Here is a 14,179-nt window from a genome sequence, read left to right on the forward strand (position 1 = left end):
TATCTAAAAAAAAATATTTGTTAAACACAACATTTATATATTTATTTTTTTTTTATTTTTTATTATTTATTTATTTTAAACAAAACACAACATTTATTTTATAACTATACTATACTCTATAAATCAATTTGTGATAATATGTACGTATACTAGTAAAATTTCATAAACAAAATTATAATTAACTTGAATATATATTTATATCGAATTGAAATTGAAATAAAATATTAGCTAGAGGTATTTGAAAAAAAAAAATTAAGTGATGTTTTAAAGTAATTTCTTTAACATCTATTATATGAATCAATTTATTATAACTCTTTTGGCAAAATCTAGTTATACTCCATTTAAAAGATAGTTAAAAAGAAGTCTTTTTTTTTTTTTTTTACAGAAGTTGAAATAATTATTTAGGTAAATGTATATTGAATAATTATGAACACCAAATTAAAAGGAATATATATTTGTCATAAAGATAATATAAAAGATTTGGAATGATATTAGTATAGAATCATTTTTTTTTTAAAAAAAAAAAAAGTAAAAAGGGAAGGGGAGTTTTGGAGAAAAAAACAGCGCCAGGATGTAACACGTGTCAAAATATTAATTCATCTTGTTAGGAATCCCCGCCATTATCTCATCTAACAATAAATTTATATATTATTATGGTTGATTTATTACCAAAGTTAATACTCGTTCCGTTTCATAATATTAGTTTCATATGGAATGAATCACATATTATAAGAAAAGAAAAATATTTGGAATCTAACATTAAAGTATAAAATAGTTCATAATTGGTTTACCTTATTTAAGTTTTTTTTTTTTTTTATTTTTATTTTTTTTGAACAACATAAGTCATAATTGAATAATTCAAGGTAGACATTTCCTTACTTAGAGTCATGTCATCAATCCACAACTAATTAATTCAAAAAAAAAAAAAAATTAAGTTAAAATTGATACATATGAGTAGATTTTTGAAATGTCAAAAATTATATACGGGACTAACATTATGAAACGAAGGGAGTAGTGTTTTTTGTTTGTATATTTTTTACCACTAATTATAATATGGTTGATTTGTGCTTAACATTATTTTCTCTAAACTTATAATTCCTCCGTTATTTTTATTTCACATGTTTCTTACTTCACGTTTATTTGTCAATGCACAAATTCAAGTATTCAACCATTGAGGACATTAACAATAAGCAAAACATATAAAAGTTGATATTTTAAAAAAATTCATTATGAGTTTATGACTAGAGCTGTCATTCCGTGTAAACGAATCGAGTAAGAGTGAGTCGGGTCAGTTCGGGCTAATGCCGTAACTTATGCGGATCGGGTTTAGGTTGGGTCATGCTTGAGTCGAGCCACGTCGAGTCATACATCTTATCGGGTTTGGGTCGAGTTTAGGTCGGGTTATTAACATATCGGGTTACATTTGAGTCGGGTGAACAATAGATCTGATTTAATTCGGGTTAAACGGGTTAAAACGGGTAAGGGTAATTCTTGGGTTCCAGTCGGGTTTGGTTCAAGTCAATAATTTGCGGGTTTGAATTAGGTTGGGTCATTCTCGGGTTTGAATCGGGTTCGGTTCAAGTCAATAATTTGCGGGTTATAATCACATCGGGTCATTTTCTAGTCGGGTCATTCTCGGGTTCAAGTCGAGTTCGATTCAAGTCAATAATTTGCGGTTTATAATCAGGTTGGGTCAATTCCAAGTCGGGTCATTCTCGGGTTCAAGTCGAGTTATGTTTAAGTTAATAATTTGCGGGTTACAATCAGGTCGGGTCATATTCGGGTTCAACGTAACTAACTATAAAGAGTTATTATCATTTTTATCAATCTAGTTATTTTCTTAATTTGACTATAATATATATGGCAACATACGAGAGATCTATAGTCTATAATTTAGGAAGACAATTATCTCCTTTGACCATACAACAAATATATACTATATTTAACTCTTAAATTTGGGGATGATGCTCCTTTCTTTTGCTGGCCTGGATTGACTTGGTCTCCCTAGACAAAATGCTTTGATGAAAAAATAATAAGATGGTCTAAATGGCATTTAAGGTGATTTAAAATCACGTCAGGAACAATTTGGGTTGAATTTAGGTCGGGTCAATAACAAGTCGTGTTGATTTATTTTGAGTCGGGTTAGTAACAGATCGAGTTGAATTTTTAGGTCGGGTTAGTAATAGGTCGGGTAAAATTCAGGCCGGGTTAATAACAAGTCGGATTTAATTTGGGTCGGGTCAATAAAAAGTCGGGTTAATTTCGTGTTGGGTTTGTAACAGGTTGGGTTAGAAACGGGTCGAGTTGAATTCAAGTTTGGTTAGTAAAAAGTCGGGTTAAATTCGGGTTTTGACTGGTTAAAGCGGGTTTGAGTTAATTTTGGTTCAAGTCGGGTTCGATTCAGGTCAATAATTTATAGGTTACATTCGGGTCGGGTCATCTCCAGGTCAGTTTATGTTCGGATTTGGGCCTCACATACTCGAGTCAACCCGGGTCTAGGGTTGGTTTCAGGTCGGGTTTGGGTCACCATTTTTTCGGGTTTAGATGGGTCGGTTAATAATCGAGTTTGGATCGGTATTTCGGATCGGGTCAGCTTTTGACAACTCTAATTATGACATATGTAATATAACATCTAATCACATGAATATATGTTTCATTACGACGTATAAATCACATAATATAGTCAAAGTAAAGTGTGTAAATAGTGCAACAGTCAAAACGTGTCAATTAAAAAAAGGAAGGAAGGATTAAGGAACAATAAACAAGTACACGCATAAAATTTTAAAACCTATTTGACCCAACCAACTTAGTTAAACCAAAAGTAATAACCATAGCAAGCCAACCACCCAATAAAACCCTCAAAGAAGCCTTTAAACCCGAAGCTCTCCCCAAAACTGCCCCTAACCACCCAAACACCACCAAAGCCAACGTAACCGCCGCCGCCACCACCCCAAGCCTTACCTTATAATCCTTAATAAACGATGCCGCCAGCAGCGGGACCATAGCGCCCACTGCAAAGGCAAAAGCCGAGGCACATGCTGCCTGCAATGGATTAGGCAACTCCTCCTTTTCACCTTCTTCTTGCTCAATTCCTCCGTTTCTCATATTCTCTCGTTTCATCTGAGCCACCTCGATATCGAGTTGGGAGTACACGGACACAAACTCTCCGATAGCCATGCTACAAGCCCCACCAACTAGGCCAGCAAACCCGGTAAGTATCATAGCCTTGACATCTTGCTTAACTGCACCTACTCCCATCATGAGCGAGGCTGTCGAAACAAGCCCGTCGTTGGCTCCTAGGACCGCGGCTCTTAGCCATTGAGAACGTTTCGAGTAGTCGAAACCATTGTTTTCATCATCAACAATAACTTGTTCATGTTGGTTCTCTTCATCTAGGGTGAGAGGAAGAGCTTTTTGTTTAGTAGCCATATATATTTATTAATGTAATAAAAAAGAGTTCAAATATTTTTAATATGATGAGATAAGATGAGTTTTGTAGTTAATTAAAAGAGTATGGTGAACACACGCCTACAAATAAAATGGTGATTTATGGGAGGTTGAGAGAGGCAATAATAGTGGGGATGAGCACTACTTATCTTATGGCAAAGCAAAAGATGCATGGATAAGTAGTAGTACATGTTTATGAAAACACTAGCTATTAACTTTATTCATTTGTGGTCAAAATCACTATTTCAATAATTTAAGGAAGGTGGATATTTTTTTGGCTTTGATGCATGCTAGTTGATATGATTGGTTTAGTAGTTTTCATAGGCTTTTGTTACTCTTTATTACTTAGTATTATTTTTTGACTTTATACACAATTTATATACTTTATCATGTTAATGATTTATTTATATTTTATTCGTTTTTTTTATTAATTGACACATTATAATCTGACTTTAACATGCATTATTACTCTCAAAAGTTATTATGATAGTCATGTAGAGTCTACCATATTCACTTCATTTTATGTACAATCAGAGTAAGGTTGTTAGAATTGGGATCCTACCTTGGATCGATGAGGGAGGTGGGATCGAATCGATAGAATTGGATTGTAGGATCATAAGATCTATCCTACTTATTTATAACGAATAATATTATATATTATACTTTATCATGTTAATTATTTATACATATTTTATTCCTTTTTTTATTAATTGACATGATCTGACTTTAACATACATTATTACTCAAACATTTTTTTCTAAGGGGTTTCAATGATAAAAGACATTGGTTTGCTTAAGAAAGGTCGATCTTCATTTAGCTTTGTCCGTATGGTAATTAGGAGATTATTAACACAAGTTTAAAATTGATAAATTATGTGCAAATTTGTCAAGAATAAGATCTTAACTATGACAATTACAAGTTGTCAATTATTGAATACATTAAATTGAGTTGCATATAACCTAATGAGTAATAATTAAAAAAAATATATATGTCAAAATAAATTAAAGTCTCATAATATAGTGAAATGTTGGATCAGATTGTAGGATCGTATTAAAATCTTAGGGTTGTGTTGAGATCCTAGTAGGATCGTAAGATCCTACAAATTTTAAGTTCCTAACAAAGATCCGGATCGATCACGCAAATTTGGATCGTAGAATTGTAGGATCGTAAGATCAGGATCGAGATTTTAACAACTATATCCGACAAAGTAATAGCAGAAGTTGATTAATTACTATCAAACAATATGAATGGATTGCTGAGGCAGAAAGCATAAAAACATTAGGGTATATAATAATAATATGGAGAGCACAACTGAAGTCCGTAATAGTTATTATTAGGAAAGAGTGTGTCCCTATTATACAGTCTCAACACTTACGGTGTGATAACACATACACATGACGGAATAGTAAATTAAAAGATTATGCCCTCCACACATATATGCCACCCACAATCTTTTAGCTTTAACTTAATTTCACTTCAGTTCAGCTCCAATTATTTCAGTTCAATTCATTTTAGCTCCTAATTTTCTTATCTCATAAATAATTTATTTCAGCTCTATTTAATTCAGTTCAATTCAGTTCAACTCCAATTAATTCAGTTCAGTTCAACTCAATTCTATAAATCAGAACATACAGACCCTTAATAATACTTCGTATTTCACTATCCAATGCTTGGGTATAAAGTCACTAAACAAACTTTTTTTTGGAGGGTGTCTTTACCTATCAACTTCTTGCTTTTTTTACACAATCAACATAATTTAAAGTTCATTGTTTACTACTCTATCTGTTGCATAATAATCGCAATATTATTTTGTCTTTTACACTATTTATATGATTACTGACTCTACTTTTTATCAATATATAAAAACACATATATTATTGTTATGTAAATAATTTTTGTATATTTTTATAAAAAAAAATTTGTAATTATATATTATTAAGAAAAATTTGCCCGGGTAAGGTTTTGGATCCTTTTTATCTGTTATGGGTACAAATAAAGCTTGAAATTGGCAAAATAATAATGTAAACGACTATTTTTTTTTATGTCGAGAAATATCTCAATTTGTGTGTCGCTATTTGACCTCTATGGATCTAACTTAAGCTCAGAATTGGGTACAAATAAAAGTGAATGGGCCATTTTGCAATTTTCACAGTAATAAAATTAACAATCTTAACATGTAAAACGAGACATTTATGTCAATAATTGCCAATTTTGAGCTTTATTTGGATCTTTCAAAGGACCCAAATGTCCCTCAAAACCTTACATGCATAGTTTTCATAGTTAAAAAATAACGACATGCAATCGAGATTTTCTTGACACATAAAATGGAGCATTTATGTTATTTTTTTAAAAATCAATTTAGAGCTTTAATTGTACTTCTATAAGGGTTAATCTGATCCCAAAACCTTAACGTAAAATATTTTAATACGCAAATTGAGATATAATTTTTTTTAATTAAAATAAAATAGTAAGTCAAAAGAATCAATCATAAAATGACATGTGTCATCATTAACCCTAATGACTAATGGAGAATCAATCATTAATAACATTTGGTAAATTTTTTTAAAATTAGATGGCATTTGGTCAATTTTGAATTACGCAATAATATTTGATGAATTTTTAAAAAAGTTTGATGGCATCGGTGAAATCGCCACTAACTTCATATATTAATAAATTTGTGTAATCTTTAAAGGATGTGAGCTCCAGGAGTGTGCCTCGCTCAATTCATTTTTTTTTTATTTTTTTATTTTAATGAATTTTTACTAATGATAATGACAACTATAACTAACAAATAATAACCAGATAGTCAGATACATGATATTAATGATTTGAAGTTTGAAAGGTTTGTCAATTTCTCACTTAGTTATTGGTAAAATATTACAAGGAAACTTGTGACATGCAAAGGGACATGCTATTGCATAATTTGCACGGAGAGAAACGATTTGCACCCCTTTTATTAAAGCTAATAAGCAAGTAAAGTTTTGTCAACGAACCACAGTTGTTAAATTCCATTAATCCACAATTATAATATAAATCCTTAGTTCTTACGGAGTATTAGCCAGGAGTTTCTTATAATTAGGTACTTATTAAGGCCATTTCCAAGAGTGATATAATTAAGAGATTATTCAAACTCCTCTAATATTATTTCATCTACACAAATTGTTATAAATTTTCTATGTATCAATCCCTTGTAAATAAAGATCATAATCAATCTTAAACTTGATCCATTAAAAATTTAAAACCAATATGACCAATTATTCGATTTTGTTTGTCTAGCTAGGACATGATGTTACACCACGTGTCTAAACTATAGTGATCGACTATATGCATTGTAACGAAGTCTAGCTAGGACATGATGTTACACCACGTGTCTAAGCTATAGTGATCGACTATATGTATTGTAACGAAATACCATATACTGCTATTAAATTTCAATAATACTTTATATTGAGTATATATAATGATATGGCATATGAAAATGAACAACTAACATGTTAACCAAAACAATTACCATTGAGGAACAACTAAACCAAGTGTAAAAGCCATAGCCACCCAACAAAACAATAAAACCCTCAAACCAGCCCTAAACCAAGATGCACCACCCAAAAACGCCCCTAACCACCCAAACACCGCGAAACACATACTCATCACCCCTGCCACCGCGCCAAACCTTAAAACATAACCCTTAACAAACAACCCCGCCATCAAAGGGATCATGCCCCCCGTCGAAAACACAAGGGCCGACGAAACAGCACCCTGTAATGGATGCACTAATCCCTTGTCGGCCTCTCTTCTCCGACTACTAATAGACCGAAACTCACCCACCGCCGTGATAATAGCCCCAAAAAGGATGCCCGCTAACCCACAAAGTACTATTATACCCTTAACATGATAATGTTTTGTGATCACACCAACACCCATCATAAGTGAGGTAGTAGTAAACAACCCGTCAATTGTCTCTAGGATCATGGTTCTAAGCCATTGAGCTTGTTTTTTGTACTCAAATTCGTCGTTGGCTAATCGATCAATGCGACGTTGGCTCATCTCTTCGTCGGGGTTGGTTTTATGTTGGGTTGTTTTAGGCTTCATGGTAGTATTTACTAACTGATTTGGCTCCATTTTTTTTTTTTTTGGTGTAATTAGAACTTAATTAGAAGAAGTTACTAAAAGAAGGGATATAAATGAGTTATGTCATTACACAAATTAAACTATGCTATTTATAAATGTTTATTTTAGGTGCTTTGCCCACTGAAATGTAAAATATTGATCAAGAGTATTTAGTTTAATGTTGATGACGAAAAACCTGTAATTAGGCATTATATTCATAATAGAACCATCTACCTAACAAAACCACAACATCAATGACACTAGTATTATTTTTAATTTCCGTCGAAGAATTGATTATACACTTCATAATCCATATGTTCATGTTCGTGTTTGATAGAGTATAGAACATATTCCTGGTCCTCTAACAGCTTAAGCTTTTGGTTGAGTTAGTCCACTAGCATGGTATCGGAGCCAGCGTGACACAAAGATCACGGGTTCGAATCTCATCCGCCCCTCCTTCAAAGTGGAAATAATTCGCACCGAGTATGGGTGAGCATGTGTTACATCCACATTTCAAGCCCAAAAGGGTCTTTCATGTGAGGGGGAGTGATAGAGTATAAAACATATTCCTGGTCCTCTAACAATTTAAGTTTTTGGTTGAGTTGGTCCTCTAATAGTGTTCATATTCATATTTAATTTATTTCATATCCGTTTGTCAACAATGATTTACTATATTTATACCTTGTTTTGTCTATAAAAAAATAAAAAATAATTTCATGTGTCATCTTAGGGCATGTTCTCTTACGTTGAAATTCAGTTCAGTTCAGTTCAATTCAGTTCAGTTCAGTTCAGCTCACCTCCTAATTTCCTTCTCTTATAAAATATTCAGTTCAGTTCAGCTCAGCTCAGTTCAGTTCAGTTCTGTTCAGCTCAGTTCAGTTCAGTTCAGTTCAGCTGAGTTCAGTCAATGGAAACAGACCCTTATATTATGTGTTCTTTGCATTTCACCTTTTATTTATTTTTTTAATACATCCGCCTTATTTTTACTTTATAAAATCATTTCTTTAGATTCTAAATTATGGGTCAATAAATTTAAGTAAAAATGCCAGTAATTACAAGTACGTACCAACGTATAATTACATAGATACATAATATAAAAGTATAATACTTGTAATCTTGTATGCAAATATTATAACATTTGAGCACATAAATAGTTAATTCTAGAAGTCATTTGCCACTAGAACTCGAAGTTAACTTTTTTAAAAAAAAAATTTAAAAATTAAAAAAAAAAAAAAAAAAAAAAAAAAAAGAAAAAAAAAAAAGGGGGTGCTACCACTAAACCGTTGAGGGCCTTGATGCTTATTGAGGCCGACAATATCTTGCGAAAGTTGTTATGTAATTTTCAGGTAACTAAACATATTCATTGAGTTCTTGATTTTATTAGTCCATCTTCATTTAGTGATCTTAAAACCAATTTTACTATTAGCAGCATATAGAATAAAAAAGATAGAAAATATTACATTATAGTTTAGTTTAAAAAAACTAACGGAAAATTGGATTTGATCAAACATGACATCGACATTTTGTTTTAAATGTATTATTTTTTTGAATAAATTTATCATTGTGTGCTAAATGATATGCTGGTCACTAGAGAAAGAATATTACCGAATATCTCAATTATATGATTGTTTAAATTTAAATAATGAAAAGTATTTTTTTTAATTTTAAAATTATGGGCAAATATAATTTGAAGAGCACTTAAATGTTAATAACAAACTACTCTATTTGTAACGTACCAAACCAATGACCAAAATAAATAATGAACAACAACCAAAATTGTAGGATTGTAATCCGTGGCTATTCTCATTGCTTAACATTGGTTATATACAAGTACAAATATCCTAGGAAATATACAAAGACCTAGGGAAGCAATTACATATTAATTACATTAAGCTAATATAGACATACATTGGACATAGTCTAATACACTCCCGTAGTCGAAGCGGGAGGTAATCGAATGCTTAGACTAGAACGAAAGTCTTCGAATAATAGCTGCGGAAGTCCTTTGGTGAATATGTCGGCTATTTGATATCGAGAGGGAATGTGAAGTACGCGAACTTGACCTCGGGTTACCTTTTCGCGTACGAAGTGGATGTCCATTTCAATGTGTTTTGTGCGTTGGTGTTGGACGGGATTGGCGGAGAGATACACAACACTTACATTATCACAGTAGACCACCGTAGCCTTCTTTATTGGACATCGAAGCTCAAGTAATAAATTCCGGAGCCAGCAAGATTCGGCTACTGCATTTGCGACTCCACGGTACTCGGCCTCGGCTCTTGAACGAGAAAGAGTGGGCTGCCTCTTAGCAGACCATGAAATAAGATTATCCCCAAGAAAAATGCAGTAGCCGGAGGTCGAGCGATGTGTATCGGGGCAACCACCCCAATCCGCGTCGGTGTAGGAAATTAACCCCGTGATAGAGGTCGGGTATAGGTGCAACCCAAGTCTAAGAGTGCCTTGCAAGTATCGAAGAATTCGTCGTAGAGCTTACATATGTTCTTGGCGAGGGTCATGCATGAAGAGACATATTTGTTGGACGGCATAGGAGATGTCGGGTCTAGTGAATGTCAAATATTGCAAAGCGCCGGCCAAGCTTCGATAGAGAGTGGGGTCCTCGGCTGGGGGTCCGGAGGTGGCACTAAGCTTAGCCTTAGTGTCAACAGGAGTTGATGATGGTTTGCATGATGACATGTTTGCTCGAGCAATGATGTCTTGAGCATAGGATTTTTGGGAGAGAAAAAGACCATTTTTGTGATGGGTGACAGAGATGCCGAGGAAGGAGCTCAACTTGCCAAGGTCTTTCATTGCAAATTCCGAATTTAATTCGGCCATGATTGATTTTCGAAGCTTGTCGGAGGAGGTAGTGAGAATGATGTCGTCCACATATAGGAGAATATAAGCAATTTCTTTCCCATGACAATAGATGAAGAGAGAGTTATCGACCTTGCTATGAATGAACCCAAGTTTGGATACAAAGGTAGAAAATCGGTGATACCACGCACGTGGTGCTTGCTTGAGGCCATATGGGGCCTTGTTGAGACGACACACATGACCGGGGTTGGTTCGATCACGAAAGCCGGGTGGTTGGTGAATATAAACTGTTTCCTCAATATCACCATTTAAGAATGCATTTTTCACGTCCATTTGATGAATAGGCCAAGACTTTGAGAGAGCAAGAGTGAGGACAGTTCGAATGGTTGCCGGTTTGACCACCAGGCTAAATGTTTCATCACAGTCAACTCCAACCTGTTGATTCCTGCCATTCACAACGAGTCGGGCTTTATATCGCTCAAAAACACCGTTAGCATCTTTCTTGTGGCGAAAAAGCCACATACATGGAATAATATTGACATTAGATGGACGAGGTACCAACTCCCAAGTCTTATTTTTAATAAGGGCATTGTATTCATCAAGCATGGCATTTTTCCAATTAGGGTCATCAAGAGCCTTGATCGGGTTGCGAGGAAGAGGGGTAGGGGTTGCCGAAACATGTAGGTTGAATGGCCATTTCGGTTTGAAAATACCGTGAGAACTCCTAGTGGCCATTTGTGGTGATAGAGTTGGAGTTATATGAGGGTGGGTTGGATCAGTGAGGCCATTTGGAGAAGGCGGCCCATTTGGATCAGTGAGCCCATTTGGAGAAGACGGGTTAGGGGGGAAGTTGGGCTGGGCCGCGACATTAAGAGAAGGCGGGGTAGGGGGGGAGTTGGGCTGGGCCGTGGAATTGGGGGAGTGAGAGATAGGAGTTTGAAGATGGGGATTTGGGTGGGCTGGAGAGGAGTGGGCCGTGGGGGATAGTGGTGTGTTTGTCACTGGTGTGGGCTGGGCCCTTTGAGAGTTGGAATGGCTGCTCATTTGATGCAGTAAGAGAGGGGAGATTGTGTGATCTAAGAAATCATACGTGGTGGGTGTAGGAGTGTGAATTTTGGAGAAGGGGAATTGGGATTCATCAAAGATGACATAGCGGGAAGTGAAGATTTTATGGGTAGACATGTCGTAGCATTTATATCCACGATGATCGGAGGGATATCCTAAAAAAGCACATGGAGTAGAACGCGCTTGGAGCTTATTGATTGTGGTAGAGGGAAGTAGGGGGTAGCAAAGACATCCAAAAACACGAAGGTGGGAGTATGAGGGGTCTTTGGTGTATAGGATTTTTGTTGGAGAATTTTGGGCAATTGTTTTGGATGGAAGGATATTATGTAAGTAAGTGGCCATTTGTAAGGCATGGTGCCAAAAGGAGGGGGGCATGGATGAGTGGGCAAGAAGAGTGCGGATCATGTTGTTTATGGTACGGATTTTTCGTTCCGCTTTGCCATTTTGGGAGGAAGTATGAGGACAAGAAAATCGAAAGAGCATGCCATGTTGTTCAAAGAATTGGCGAAATGGACCATTATCATACTCTTTACCATTGTCACATTGAAAACATTTAATTTCACGTTCAAATTGAGTTTTAGCATATGCACGAATTTGAAGGAAATAGGAGTGGACTTGTGATTTTTTACAAATAGGGAATGTCCATAGAAAATTGCTAAAATCATCAAGGAACAACACATAATAAAGATGGCCCGCCGAACTCATTTTTGGTGAAGTCCATAAGTCACTATGCACAATATCAAATGGCATGCAAGTACGAGAATTAGAAGAATAGAAGGGGAGTTTGACACGTTTTCCTAGAGGACAAGAAGAGCATAAAGGAGTACTTAAAATCCGATTACATTTAACAAAATTGTTCCCCACAAGAGAGCGCAAAACATCGGCGCCGGGGTGACCTAGTCTATTATGCCATAAAGAAGAAGATAAAGCAGTAAAAGTGGAGGGGGGGATGCTTGAATGGAAGAAATAGGATAAAGGTCGCCGGTGCTATCACATCGCATACGAGTTGTCCCCGTTGAAAGGTCCTTCACAGAAAAACCAAACGGGTCAAACTCAATAGAAACCCAATTGTCACATGTGAATTTTCGAACAGAAATCAGATTTTTAATTAGTTTGGGAGCATGAAGGACATTATTGAGGGAGAAGGGAGGGTGGGGGGGAGGTAAAGTAGTACAACCAACGCCACTAATTGGAATGCCATGCCCGTTTCCAACAATAATGTTATGTTTATTACCCAAATTAAAATAAGAAGAGAGAGTACCTTGGTGAGAAGTCATGTGAGAGGTGGCGCCGGTGTCCATATATCATCCGTCATCCGGAGGAGCAAGAGAAAGGGTATGCATAGCCTCATTGATATCCGTAGGCGCATAATTGGCAGTAGAGGGAGCACTTGCTGTGAAAGCTTGTTGTTGTGGTCTTGGGCCAAGAATCCCTTGCTGCCGCGGCCCAACTTGACGAGGCCAGCCATTTGTGGAGTAAGGACAAGGGGGCACAACCCATTGCTTTTGAGCCCAAGGTGGGAATTGTTGCCAAGGAGCCCACTAAGCCCAAGGTTGCCATTGTTGTTGGTTTCGGGTTTGTTGCTGCTGGTGGTGGTTCTGGTTGTTGCCGCGGTGGTTGTTGTTGTTCTGGCCTCTTCCACGGCCACCACCACCACCCCGGTTGCGACCACCGTCGCGGTGCTTGTTTCTATTTCCTCAGTGGTGAGAACGAGTATCATCAGAAGAAGCAGGGGAGGAGTTGTCATGGTAGAATGAGCTTTCGGTGTTGGTGGCGACAAGGGCGGCGCCGGCAGTGAGTGCTTCGTTCTCGGCCTGATTTGCAAGGCGCGACTCCTCCAATGTCAACATGGAGCGAGCTTTGTAGAATGAGGGCATAGGGTCCGTTTGTTGGAGGATAGCAGCGACTCCATCAAAGGATTTCGGGAGGCCGCGTATAAGAGTGAGGACAAGGCGGTGATTTGAGACCGGAGCATCGACATTAGCAAGCTGATCGGAGAGCATCTTCACATGTTGACAATAAGCCGAAACGTTTGGGAAATTTTTCATCTCAATGCTAGAAAATTGAGCCTCCAATTGAACGGCACGAGAGTTCTTGTTGTCTTGAAAAATATCTTTCAAGCGTTCCCAAGCTTGTTGAGCAGAGGAATCAGGTTCAAGAATGGTGGTGAGAAGGTCGTGAGAAATAGTGTCATAAATCCATCCAAGTACAATGGCGTCTAGACGGGACCAAAGAAGGGGGTCAGCAAGTTCTTCCTTGTTTTCGGGGGGAATGATATGGTAAATAAGGTCATACGCACGGGTATGGACCTTAAAAAGCTCTGCCCATGAAGAGTAGAGACCCTTGTTCATCTCCAATGTGATAGGGATAATGCTCTTGATATTGTTTACGGCGATTGCGGGGTGAAAAGGAGGAGATTTTTGTGGTGGTGGTTCGTCAGACATGGCTGCCATTGAAGGAAGAAGAAGAAGAGAATAGGAGGAGATGAGAAGGTAGAGAGAAAGAGGGATCGAATTTAGTCTGATACCATGTAGGATTGTAATCCGTGGCTATTCTCATTGCTTAACATTGGTTATATACAAGTACAAATATCCTAGGAAATATACAAAGGCCTAGGGAAGCAATTACATATTAATTACATTAAGCTAATATAGACATACATTGGACATAGTCTAATAAAAATCAATTTAAAGCTAAACATAATGTTAATCAACTAACATGCAAAAAAAAAAAAAAAAAAGAGTAT

At 36.3% G+C, this 14,179-nt stretch overlaps 2 protein-coding genes and 1 pseudogene across 2 annotated transcripts; all 3 read right to left on the minus strand.

Annotated features, from left to right (window-relative positions):
• Window positions 1-2,636: 2,636 nt before the first annotated feature.
• Window positions 2,637-3,565, minus strand: LOC145638055 (vacuolar iron transporter homolog 1-like). The gene has a single exon (XM_081689024.1). The coding sequence runs from the start codon at window positions 3,427-3,429 to the stop codon at window positions 2,782-2,784; it is 648 nt and encodes a 215-aa protein (XP_081545150.1). The 5' UTR covers window positions 3,430-3,565; the 3' UTR covers window positions 2,637-2,781.
• A 3,389-nt stretch (window positions 3,566-6,954) lies between these two features.
• LOC145640444 (vacuolar iron transporter homolog 1 pseudogene) lies at window positions 6,955-7,536 on the minus strand (annotated as a pseudogene).
• A 5,594-nt stretch (window positions 7,537-13,130) lies between these two features.
• Window positions 13,131-13,886, minus strand: LOC145640445 (uncharacterized). The gene has a single exon (XM_081691724.1). It carries the CDS (start codon window positions 13,884-13,886, stop codon window positions 13,131-13,133), a length of 756 nt encoding a protein of 251 aa, XP_081547850.1.
• Between the last annotated feature and the right edge of the window lie 293 nt (window positions 13,887-14,179).

This window comes from Chenopodium album, chromosome 7 (assembly GCF_948465745.1).
Source record: "Chenopodium album chromosome 7, dcCheAlbu1.1, whole genome shotgun sequence".
In the NCBI taxonomy this organism is placed as follows: domain Eukaryota; kingdom Viridiplantae; phylum Streptophyta; class Magnoliopsida; order Caryophyllales; family Amaranthaceae; genus Chenopodium; species Chenopodium album.

What these genes read in the sequence shown, in the direction of transcription:
- LOC145638055 (XM_081689024.1), bottom strand. Translation starts at nt 3,429, where the DNA reads ATGGCTACTAAACAAAAAGCTCTTCCTCTCACCCTAGATGAAGAGAAC.
- LOC145640445 (XM_081691724.1), bottom strand. Translation starts at nt 13,886, where the DNA reads ATGGCAGCCATGTCTGACGAACCACCACCACAAAAATCTCCTCCTTTT.